Source organism: Ictidomys tridecemlineatus, chromosome 5 (genome assembly GCF_052094955.1).
Source record: "Ictidomys tridecemlineatus isolate mIctTri1 chromosome 5, mIctTri1.hap1, whole genome shotgun sequence".
Lineage (NCBI taxonomy): Eukaryota > Metazoa > Chordata > Mammalia > Rodentia > Sciuridae > Ictidomys > Ictidomys tridecemlineatus.
Genome location: NC_135481.1, coordinates 47,847,735 through 47,859,030, shown reverse-complemented (window position 1 = coordinate 47,859,030; position 11,296 = coordinate 47,847,735). Strand labels below are relative to the sequence as shown.

Genomic DNA, 11,296 nt, shown 5'->3' with positions numbered 1-11,296 from the left:
TTAGCATTGGGCCCAGTTCTTTACATATACCGGTTTTTCTTTACAGATATTATTTTCACTCTTGTGTTCACAGCACTGGGACTGTTCTGGTGCATGGTTGATGTTCATTATTTGCATAATGAATGAGGAAAACAGGATTAGAAAACAGTGACTTGAGCAATGGTGGTGGGTAAAATGGCAAAGAAAGGTTAGAGATAGGAGAGAGAAAAAGTAGAGGATTCCAATAGCTAAGCAAGGGCTGTTGAGATATAATTTGATGTGAGGTTTGTTAAACTTGTAAGAGTGGGAGAAGAAATAGCTTAATTCTTACAAAGATGTTCTACTGTGTTGTTCTTTTGCAGGAATTTTCATCGCGGGATAATTCCTTGTCTTGTTATCCTAATTGCCTGGATCCAATAACATGAACCCAACCACACTTTGGCCATCCATCCTGTCTGGGTCTAGGATCCTAGAATTCTTGCCATAGAAGTTTTTCTTCTTCGAATCTAGGCCTGGATGTATTTCTGCAACCTCTGCAACCTCCAAGTCAGCATTGTTATACCCGGCTTCCCTTGTCCAGGGGACAAGGCTCCCTTCATTTTTATTCCGCGGTTTCACAATCTAAGGTTTAAATTTTTCTCTTTTTAAATCTCTCACGGCTTGCTGTACACACAGTCCGGAATGAAGACAGGCAGTTCAGGATCTCTCCACCCTTCTTCTACCCCTCCTCCACGTAGGCCTGTTTTGCTGAAAACCCTAACCCTGAGAACGGAAATGGGTTCAGGGAGGAAAGGCTGGATGCCTCTAAAGAGGAGAGGGACCAGCTCTGGAAAGAACTCTGGTTAGATTTACAGCCCAGCCTGGGGCGATTGAATCTGGGTGTGTCACCATGGAGACGGGGCTGGCCAGCGTGCTCCGCTGCCATTGGCTGTGGACTCCCGGGATTGGGGATATAAGACTGCGCCCAGAGAACCGTGCCCGAACTGTGCGGACCAGACTCGGCTACCGCAACGGCCACGCAGCTCAACCGAGCAGAAACAGCGACGACCGGCAGGATCTTTAGCAGGGAGTCGGCAGCTCCATGGAGAACGAGTGAGGCCCGGGGACCCGGGAGGCCCTGGGGAGGGGAAATGGCTGTCACTCAGACCTCGGAACTTGGCACCCGGGCCCCAGAGGTGGCCGGGGGAGGGAGCGAGTGCCCTGATGATGCAGAGAGGCCTGGCACGAAGCCTCGTGTCTGGGTCAAGGCAACAGAACAGTGGGGCAGCCAGAGCCGGCGCGCGCGGGAATCGAGCTGGGTAGCGCCGCCAGAACAGGAAGGGGACAAGTTTGTGTAGTGTGGCTACTCTAAGGGACTGTTGTGCGTCCGTGTCTGTGTGTGTGTGTGTGTGTGTGTACCAGGGAGGAGGTCTCCCACCCCATATGCTCTTCACAAATCTCCATTCTAGAGTCTGGGTAAAGGGCCAGGTACTTTCAGAGGGCGAATTTTTAGTTTCTGCTTTAGAGGAAAGAATGCTCACTTCCCTAGCCGCTCCTCCTTTCCCTCCAAATTGGAGGTCGTGAATGGAGTGTCGAAGGAAATATTTATTCACTGAGCTCAGCAACAGACAAGTAACCACTCCTTCCCACACTTTTGAAAAACCCTTCTCTCTCTTGGTCGTGAAATTCCCAGTCCAAGTAATCAACATAACATTAGGGATCACAGTGGCTTTGGATAATTAGGAATTCAAGGTATTCTTGGGGGACAGATCATGAATGAGGAAGTCCTATGAGCTGTGAGTGAGACATGCCAAGTGGCCATGCTTAACAGTTCTTTCAGTTCCTTTTTTTCACCTCTGGGGGGATGCTAGTTGACTAATTTCTTGCAGACTTTTTTGCTTCTTTGCATCACCTTGTACCTCTATGGCTTCCACCCAGCTCTTACCCAGTCATTTCCCCGAGAATAGCCTGGTTTATTGTCATATCTGGTTTCCTAGGCTCTGATGGATTGATAGTCCTGTTTTTGAGGTAGGGTCCTACAATATTGTCCAGGTTGGTCCCATACTCCTGGACTCGAACAGTCCTCCCAGCTCAGCTACCTGAGTATCTGAGACTACAAGTGGACACTGAGGCACCCAGTTCCTAGGCTCTGCTTTTAAAGAGAAAAATTTCCTCTGGAGGCTTGCTTAGTTGTGTTCAACATTGTTCCACCTCTGAGAACAATCTTTGATCATTCAAGATGGGTGTGAGAGATTGGACATGAAACTGAGAAATTTCTGGATTGATTTTTGTTGGAGGCATAGGGATTCTGGGTAAGTGTATATGCCCTTTGGTCCCTGAAGGGTAATGTGAAGGGAAGATGGGAGCAGGCAGGGAAGAGGAGGAGGGGCAGGAGAAAGAAAGAAAGGAGACCCAGGAGGAAAGAAAGAATCACAGAAGGAAAGCAAAAGTAAGTTTCAAACACTGAGTGTAACAGAGCTACATCCCCAGCCCTTTTTATTTTTTTTATTTTTTATTTTTTTAAATGTCACACTGGACATTTGACTCTTTTTTTTTTTAAGAGAGAGTCAGAGAGGAGAGAAAGAGAGAGAATTTTTAATATTTATTTTTTAGTTCTCGGCAGACACAACATCTTTGTTGGTATGTGGTACTGCATGCCAGGCGAGCGCGCTACCGCTTGAGCCACATCCCCAGCCCCCTTTTTTATTTTTTATTTTGAAACAGTGTCTCACTAAATTGTCTAGGCTGAACTTGCTATCCTCCTGCCACAGCCTCCTAGTTGCTGGGATTACAGGTGTGTGCCACTACCCCTGGCTTGGAATCTGCATTTTTAACAAGCTTCTGAGAGTTATGGTCAGTCCTATAGCCTTTGTTGGTGTTGTGGATTGAGTCTGGTGTTGTGGATTGAGTCGGCTTTTTTGCAATAGTTTAGTGTCTGATCTTGGGTATCTTTGCAATTACCATATGATAAGGGTCTGTGCTGGCCTAGGAATCCCAGAAATGATGAACTAAGAATGGTGCATAGAAGTGCTCCCAAACAAACAAACACAAAAAACGAAAGCTGAGAGTGTGGCAGCTCAGTGTGGAGTGTTTAACTAGTATTCACAAGGCCCTGGTATGGTCCCCAGCACTGCAAAAGAGAGAGAGAGAGAAAAAAAAATAGTGTTAAGTTTTTTGGCTGAGGAAGAAGCTAGAGGGTGAGTATCTAAAAGGAAATTTGGCTTATTTCTGTCTTCAAGGTCATTAGTCTTAATTACATTTTGAGTGCCCCCAAGGAATAGATAGGGTACTAAGGAAGATTGTATTAGGTCTGTTACTGCCCTCAGGAAGGGCTCAATTCCATTTTGAGTGCTCTCCTTAGCCTTACATACCTTGATTTGATTATTCCATTGTACTCCTCTACACCCTGTGGTTCTCCTCTCTAAATCTTTGTCATAAGGGAGAGCTATTAAACCTGCCTGTGCTGGGGATATATCCCAGGGCTGGCATGCTTGCCTGGCATGTGAGAAGCCCTGGGTTTTGACCCTCAGGATTGAAAAGAAAAAAAAAAAGAATAAAGAAGCAGCAACAGCAGCAAACAAACTTGGTGGTGTTAACAGCATTGAAGTTGAGGCTGTTAGTGGACACAGGTTCACTAACTTTTGCCAGGCACTACAATGGAAAGAGTCACACACTAGACTTCAGTGGGCCTGATTCAAAAAAGGGGTGGTGAGTGATCAGTAAACATAGTATAGCTTCTTCTTAGCCAGCTTCTCTGTCCCTGTTGCCCTGGTATACCTGCCAACCTTTTTTTGTACTGATGGTCATTTGTCTATGATGCCTTTGGAATGGGAGAATTGACTTTATTTTCCTTTTGTTCCCTAGATTCACATATGAAGATTATCAGAAGACTGCAGAATGGCTTCTCTCTCGTACCAAGCACCGACCTCAAGTGGCAGTGATCTGTGGTTCTGGCTTAGGGGGCCTGACCAATAAATTAACTGAGGCCCAGTTCTTTGACTATAGTGAGATACCCAACTTTCCCCAAAGCACAGGTACTAGCAAGGGGAAGTGGGGGATAGGTATGCAATTACCACATGATAAGGGTATTCTGATGGGAGTCTGTGGAACTCAGCCAGGGAGACATTGGTCTTACTCCTAGACCTAGCATTTGACTTCAAAAAAATGTTGTAAGAGAGGGAAAAAAGACTACCATGAATCAGAATGACTTGAGAAGAGTATTCTCCTCATAGAAATCCCATAATAGGGCATGTGTGTGTCACTGTGAGTATGATGATGTTTTTCTGTGCTTTACTGATCCAGCTCCTTAAAATAGCTCTACAATACGTCCCCACTTGTGCTTCCTCCCATATACTATCATTACCACTTATATACGCCCCTCCAGCCTGCAGCAAAACAGAAACAATGCCTGTAGCCTCCCAGGACAAGGTCAGGCTTCTGTCCAGTGTCTTCCTGCCATTTTCCCCAACTCTAGCTCCAGGCCTAGGATAAGAGATGTGGACCATGTTCTTACAGACACTAGATTAATACATGATTGCACAAGGTCTAATTCACACGGACCCTTTGGAAGGGGATGGAGGTGGATGTTCCCCACACATAATGGGGAATTGAGGGGTGAGAAGATAGCAAATCTAGTATTCCTGTAGCAGCCAGAAAGCTCTAACGCTAAGTTAGAAAAGGGCTAGGTGAAACAGGGACAAGTAAAGGACAGGGTGGTTTATTTGGTTTACTTATTCTCAAAAAACTAACTTCCCTTGGTTTATTTATTAATTTTTTAGGTTTCTATCTTTCTTCCTCTTTTCTCTGCAGAGTTCTATAGAGTTAGGACTTTTAATAAATACTTAAAAAACCCTTTGTAACAAGACAGAGACCAGAGCAGGCAGCTGTGGGAATGGGGGTTGGAAAAGGAAAAAATAGAAAGAGGAAGGGCATAGTTCTCAGAGGGAGAGGGTAGTGACATTGACTCCACCTGCCATGTGACTGCTGCCTCCAGTGAGCAGGATATTGCACTAAGTGATAATTGAGTTTTTATCAGTCTTTTTATTTTTCATATTCTACGTTGGTTTTCTTTGCTTTTACTACTTATTTATTTTAAATTTTAAAAAATTTTTGGAAATAGAGATTGAACTCAGTGGTGCTTTACTACGGAGGTACATACCCAGCCCTTTTTATTTTTTATTTTGAGACAAGGTCTTGCTAAATTGCTGAGGCTAGCTTTTAACTTATTATCTTCCTGTCTTCCTGCCTTAGCCTTGTGAGTCTCAGGAATTATAGGTATGCCTCACCACACCCAGGACTACTAATTTTTTTTTTTTTTTTAAGATAAATTCTGTTTGTGTAGCCCTTAACACTTCCTCTTGATTCTGGCCCCTCTCCCAGACCATTCATACCCTCAGGGATAAATTGGCCATCCATTAGAAGGGGCTGTCAGAAGAGGGAAATGGTGATATGGTTATGTTTATGGGTAGTTATCTGTATTCCAGTTGCCACGTATACCTACCTTGGCATGCATTCCCACAAAACTGTAATGTGCATCATAAGGAAGATTTGCATGGTCCCAAATTCAGCCTCTTTCCCCCTTGTTCAGTAGCCTCCTCTTTAGGAAGACAATGTATATCTGAGCTTTCTTGCTGGAATGAAGAAGCATATCCTTTCGTTAGCACAATACAAGGATATTCTTTTTCAGTACTAGTGATTAAACCCAGGGCCTCATGCAAGTGATCTTCCAATGAACTAACCCTTTTTATTTTTTGAGTCTGGGTTTTATTATGTTGTCCCGGCTCCCTTGAACTGCCAATCCTACCTTCAGGCTCCCAAACAGCTAGGATTACAGGCCTGAACCAGCATGTCTGGGTTTATTTTAAGAATTTAAAAAATTTTGGAAAAAGCCTATAATTACTGCATTCATTATCACCAACTTTATTTCTTAGTCACTTTTATTCTTTCGTATGTCTTTCTCATTCATTTGGGAAAAATATATATTTTTTGTATGCAGTTCTGGGGATTGAACCCACAGGTTCTCTACCACCAAGCTACACCCCCCCTACTCTGGCTTTTTTTTTGAGACAGAGTCTCTCTAAATCGCTTGCATTGGCCTCAAACTTGTGATCCTCCTGTCTTAGCCTCCTAAGTTGCTTGAGACCACAGGTATATACCACAGCACTGACTGAAACTGCTTTAAAAAGCCTTTTGCTCTTTCTCCATATATTCATATGGAGCATCCTTACCCACATAGCTCTAATCTCAGGATACATTTTTATGATTATAATTGCCTGTCTTTCCACCAGACTTAATGCTTTTTGTTTAATTATAACCTTAATGTGTTAAGCACAGGGAGAGAGTGGCCCCTAGTAGGTCCCCAAAGGTTCTGTGTTATATGAGAGCATAATACCGTTCTTTTTCCCTTTTGTTTGTGTACAGTGCCAGGTCATGCTGGCCGACTGGTGTTTGGGTTCCTGAATGACAAGGCCTGTGTGATGATGCAAGGCAGATTCCACACATATGAAGGCTACCCCCTCTGGAAGGTAATGAGGGTCAGAGGGCTGGTTGGGTCTGGAAGAAGTGTAAGAGACTACTCTTTTATTGCCTAGCTCTTTGGGCGACATAGACTTTTGGTCCCCCTTTTCATCTTTCATGTATTATGCACATCTGCCTAAGTAGATGGTGAACATTTGAGAAAACTTTTTCTAACTTTTTCTTCTAAGGTGACATTCCCTGTGAGGGTTTTCCGGCTTCTGGGTGTGGACACCTTGGTGGTCACCAATGCAGCTGGAGGGCTCAACCCTAGTTTCGAGGTTGGGGATATCATGCTGATTCGTGATCACATCAACCTACCTGGTTTGGGTGGTCAGAACCCTCTCAAAGGGCCTAATGATGAAAGGTATGTATCTGGCTCTTGAGTGTAGGGTTTCAGGACTTTTCTAGGAGTTGTGAGAAAGTCCATGTTTCTGAGATAAAACAACTTGTACCCTAGATTTGGAGTTCGTTTCCCTGCCATGTCTGATGCTTATGACCGGAACATGAGGGAGAAGGCTCTCAGTACCTGGAAACTAATGGGAGAGAATCGAGAGCTACAGGAAGGCACCTATGTGATGGTGGCAGGCCCCAGCTTTGAGACTGTGGCAGAGAGTCGCCTGCTGCAGCAGCTGGGGGCAGATGCTGTTGGTGAGAAGGGGAATTTGGGGATCTAAAAGAACATGGGGGAGGAGTAGATTAGAGACTCTAGTTAGTTCAAGAGGATCTTATTTAAAGGAAGGTTGGATTCAACTGACTTTCAGGAAACCAGTGGGGAAGTTTAATGTTACAGCACAAGAAACTTCCCCTCTGAGTAGCAAGGATTTAACTGCTTCAGTGTTAATAACCCAACTCATGATTTGAAATATTTCTAAGAATTATTATAAAAAAATATCAGTAAAGCTACTGTCTAACTCAGGCTGGAAGGTGGACTTCTTTATTTAGTCAGTTATTCCTGACTTCAAAAGTAGCATAAACACATTGAAATAACACATTGCATTAGCTATGTATATACACATAGCTATATATAGCTATGTGTATATATATATATATATATATATATATATATATATATTGAACCCAGGGGTACTTAATCAACTGAGCCACATCTTCAGCCCTTTTTTATATTTTATTTAGAGACAGGGTCTTGTGGAGTTGCCAGGTGATTTGCTTATGTCGTGAGGCTGGCTTTGAACTCAAATCCTTCTGCCTTAACCTTCTGAGTTGCTGAGATTAGCTAAACACTAATATAGTGCTTCTTTGGATGTTTGAGGTTTTTAGGGGGTGAGGGGATGTGCTGAGGATTTAACCCAGGATGCTTTACCAGTGAGCAACATCCCTAGCCCTTTTTATTTTATATTTTGAGTCAGGGTCTCACTAAGTTGCCTAGGGCCTAGCCTTAAACTTGATCTTCCTTCTCACTCTTCCTCACCTTTGAGCCTTCTAAATTGCTTCAGCCTCCTAAATTTCTGGGATTACAGGTACGTGCCACTGTGCCTGATGAATTTTTGAATTCTCAATGAAGTTATGAATGATAGTCTAGCTGGGCCATGCTGGTGCATGCCTGTGCACCAAGGGTTCGTGAGACTGAGGCAAGAAGATTGCAAATTCAAAGCCAGCCACAGCAACCTAGCAAGGCCCTAAGCAATTCATTGACACCCTGACTCCAAATAAAAAAAATTAAAAAGGGCTGAGGATGTGGCTCAGTGTTAAGCACCTCTGGGATCAATTCCTGATATGCTACCCCCACACACACACACCAAAAAAAAAAAAAAAGAAAAAGAAAAAGAAACATGGTCTAAGCCAGCCTCAGCAACCTAGCAAGGCCTAAGCAACTCAATATCTCCAAATACAACTTTTTTTTAAGGGGGCTGGGGATGTGGCTTAGTGGTTAAACACCCCTGGGTTCAATTCCTGGTATGACCCCCACTTCCCCCCCAAAAAAGAAAGATGGTCCAAGCCAGTCTTAGCAACCTAGCAAGACCTAAGCAACACAGTGACACCATGTCTCCAAATAAAAAGTTTTAAAAAAGGATTGGGATGTGGCTCAGTAGTTAAGCACCCCTGGGTTCAATTCCTGGTATGGCCCTACCCCAGCACCCACCCCCCCAAAAAAAGAAGAAAAGATAGTTTCAAAGGTGAGGAAGAGTCATTTGTGGATCCCAAACAGTTTATTTCTCTCTTTTTCCAAATCAGGCATGAGCACAGTACCAGAAGTTATAGTTGCACGTCACTGTGGACTTCGAGTCTTTGGCTTCTCCCTTATCACTAACAAGGTCATCATGAATTATGAAAGCTTGGAAAAGACGACTCATGAGGAAGTATTAGAGACTGGAAAACAAGCTGCACAGAAACTGGAAAAGTTTGTCTCCATTCTTATGGCCAGCATTCCGCCCCCTGACAATACCATTTGACCAGCCCTGGAGTGGTCCAACCGCTAATGGGATCCAAGTAACTACTACCTTCTTTGGCCCTTTTCTGGGTCATGTGCCTCTACCCTTCCATAATAACAGAAAAGAAAGGAGTGGAAGATCCCTGTGAAGATCACTTCACCTTCTCCACTTTCCCACCAGATACTTCTGGTACCAGATCCTCTTGCTCAATTGTCTTCTCAGATGCAGTTTGTTTTCACCTCCATTCTTTGTAAGAGACAGAGCTCATGCTCTGTCACACCTGGGGATATACCCATGGTTTGACATAGGCCTTTGACTGTCACACAATAGCTCCTACTACTGCCTCACTTAAAGCACTAGAGACCAAACAAGACCAGCCCAGAACCTCCTGGAATTTAATTAATATCATAATGTTTTTACAATAAAGAGAGATGAAATAACTTTTCATTTTTTGGTGCAATTTGGTGTGAGGCTGGGGCACAGGCCAACAATGGCATGAAAAGGTGTGAGACCAAATATCTTGTGTGACTGTCTGCTTCTCAGACAAGTAGCTGAGAATAGGGACAAGATGATGTGTGAGCAGCAAAGGATGAAGAAAAAAGCCAAATGTTGGAAGATGTTATAAGCTGAGGGAGGGCTAACTTCTGACACTCTGACCACTTCTTCAGACCAGTCTTTGCCTCTGTCCTTTCTTCTGATTGTTTCATTCCCTTTCTACCCTCATGAATATCTGAATTTATTAAGCCCCTTACATATCTCTTCTTGCATTACTTCCCCTCTACTCTCGAATTCTGTAGCCATACTTTCCATCACTACATTCTGACAATGTAGTGGCAAGCATCCTTTTGTCTGCTGCCAGTGGCCCCCCTGCTGACTAGATTCCTGCCAGTCCACGCCAACCTCTGAAGTTAATTCATACCCAGCTTCTTTGAGGCCCTTCTTTCTTCCTACTCTTTGCTTTCTGGGCTATAGTCCTTTCATTTTTGCTTGATCAGAACGTTCCTATCATGCTGCATGTAGGCATTGTTACGAAGTTAGCTGGCATTCAGCTGGCTGGCATGATTGAAACCACACTTCCCTCTCAAGTTTATGTGCCTTTTAGGAAAGGACAGTACCAGCTGGTGCTGCGCCCCTCCTCTGACTAGAGGAGCTCTGTATGTTTCTGGGAATGGGCTGGTTTGTTTTTGTATTCCTTTAAGAAGTATGCAACTTCTCATATGACCATTAAGTATGAAGGAGAAAACATGACTTTCTCAATAAATGCAACTCCTTCTAAATAACAAATCTGTTTGCTCTAAATGCAATGATTCAACTGTGGAACGTAAATTGTAAATGTTTAATGAAAAACCCCCTGTAGAAAAAATAGTCAAGGAAGTTTTTTGAGAAATTAAATTAAAAATCTAGAGAAGAAGAACTAATGTTAAGAAGACAGATTAGTGCTTAGTAGTGGGCAACTTGTTCTTGTTCCTGTGTACAATGGTTTGGTGCTCTTGCTCTTGTTTGATTAAAATTAGTAGCCTCTCTTTTCAAGTTAACCACTTACCATAACTGTGACATGGATTCTAGTCAGTAAGTCAAGAAAGAATAGTCAAGGTATAGGTCAATAGTCTGGGACATTTCTAACTATTATTGAGAGCTAACTAAGCAGAAACAGCTCAAAGCAAAACGCGAACTGAAAGTAAAAATGCTTGCTTATGCATAAGCCAAGATTATTCTTATCTAATCGTACCTACGATGTTGTTTCTTTGAATAATGATTCCTATTTTGTAACCACAAAGTACTGTGAACCTGCCAAAATGAAAAGTATATATGATTAACTTCACAAGTAAAGATTGGGATTCAGCACCTTCACTTTTGTGTCTGTTGTTTCTCCACCCCCCTTTCGCCGACTCCTCACCATCCATTTGTCTCCTGAGACCCCCTGTTGGAGCTGGACTCCGAAAATCTGGGAATGGTGGTATGTGCTTGTATTCCCAGTAACTCAGAGGCAGGAGGATCACAATTTTGAGACTACCATCAACAATTTAGTGTCTCAGTTAAAAAAAGGCTCAGATTATGTGGTTTAGTGGTAAAGTCCTCCTGAATTCAATCTCCAGTACTTGGAAGAAAAAGACTGATGATCCTCTAATGTCCTAATGATGACATTTCAATTGTTAATGGTATAATATGGAAGAAGTATTTGGAACAGGAAGCTTTTGAAGAACTCTTTCAAGTAATCCTTGTTAGTCACTGACCAATTTAGCTGAGCCTTGCTTAAAGAAAAAGCATCCTGGAGTGGTCCTGTCGCCACTTTTCCTCTCATCTTCCACTTCACTGACCACTAAAATCTTCCCCAGACCTTTAAGGGAACTGCTACTATCTATTTGTTTCTGAGAACTGGTTTAGAGGGCAGGACTGTGCATCCTTTAGATATATACTGTTTCATTCATTTC

General features: G+C 43.1%; 1 protein-coding gene across 1 annotated transcript; it reads left to right on the top strand.

Moving 5' to 3' along the window:
- Nucleotides 1–759: 759 nt before the first annotated feature.
- Pnp (purine nucleoside phosphorylase) lies at nt 760–10,715 on the top strand. The gene is made up of 6 exons (XM_078049905.1): nt 760–1,071; nt 3,823–3,992; nt 6,379–6,482; nt 6,663–6,838; nt 6,932–7,122; nt 8,668–10,715. The coding sequence occupies exons 1-6, from the start codon at nt 1,061–1,063 to the stop codon at nt 8,883–8,885; spliced, it is 870 nt and encodes a 289-aa protein (XP_077906031.1). The 5' UTR covers nt 760–1,060; the 3' UTR covers nt 8,886–10,715.
- The last annotated feature ends 581 nt before the right edge of the window (nt 10,716–11,296 follow it).

Excerpts from the sequence above, each read along its gene's own strand:
- Pnp (XM_078049905.1), top strand. Across the intron at positions 3,993-6,378 it reads CAACTTTCCCCAAAGCACAG|TGCCAGGTCATGCTGGCCGA; the intron begins GTACTAGCAAGG and ends GTTTGTGTACAG. Across the intron at positions 7,123-8,667 it reads GCTGGGGGCAGATGCTGTTG|GCATGAGCACAGTACCAGAA; the intron begins GTGAGAAGGGGA and ends TTTCCAAATCAG.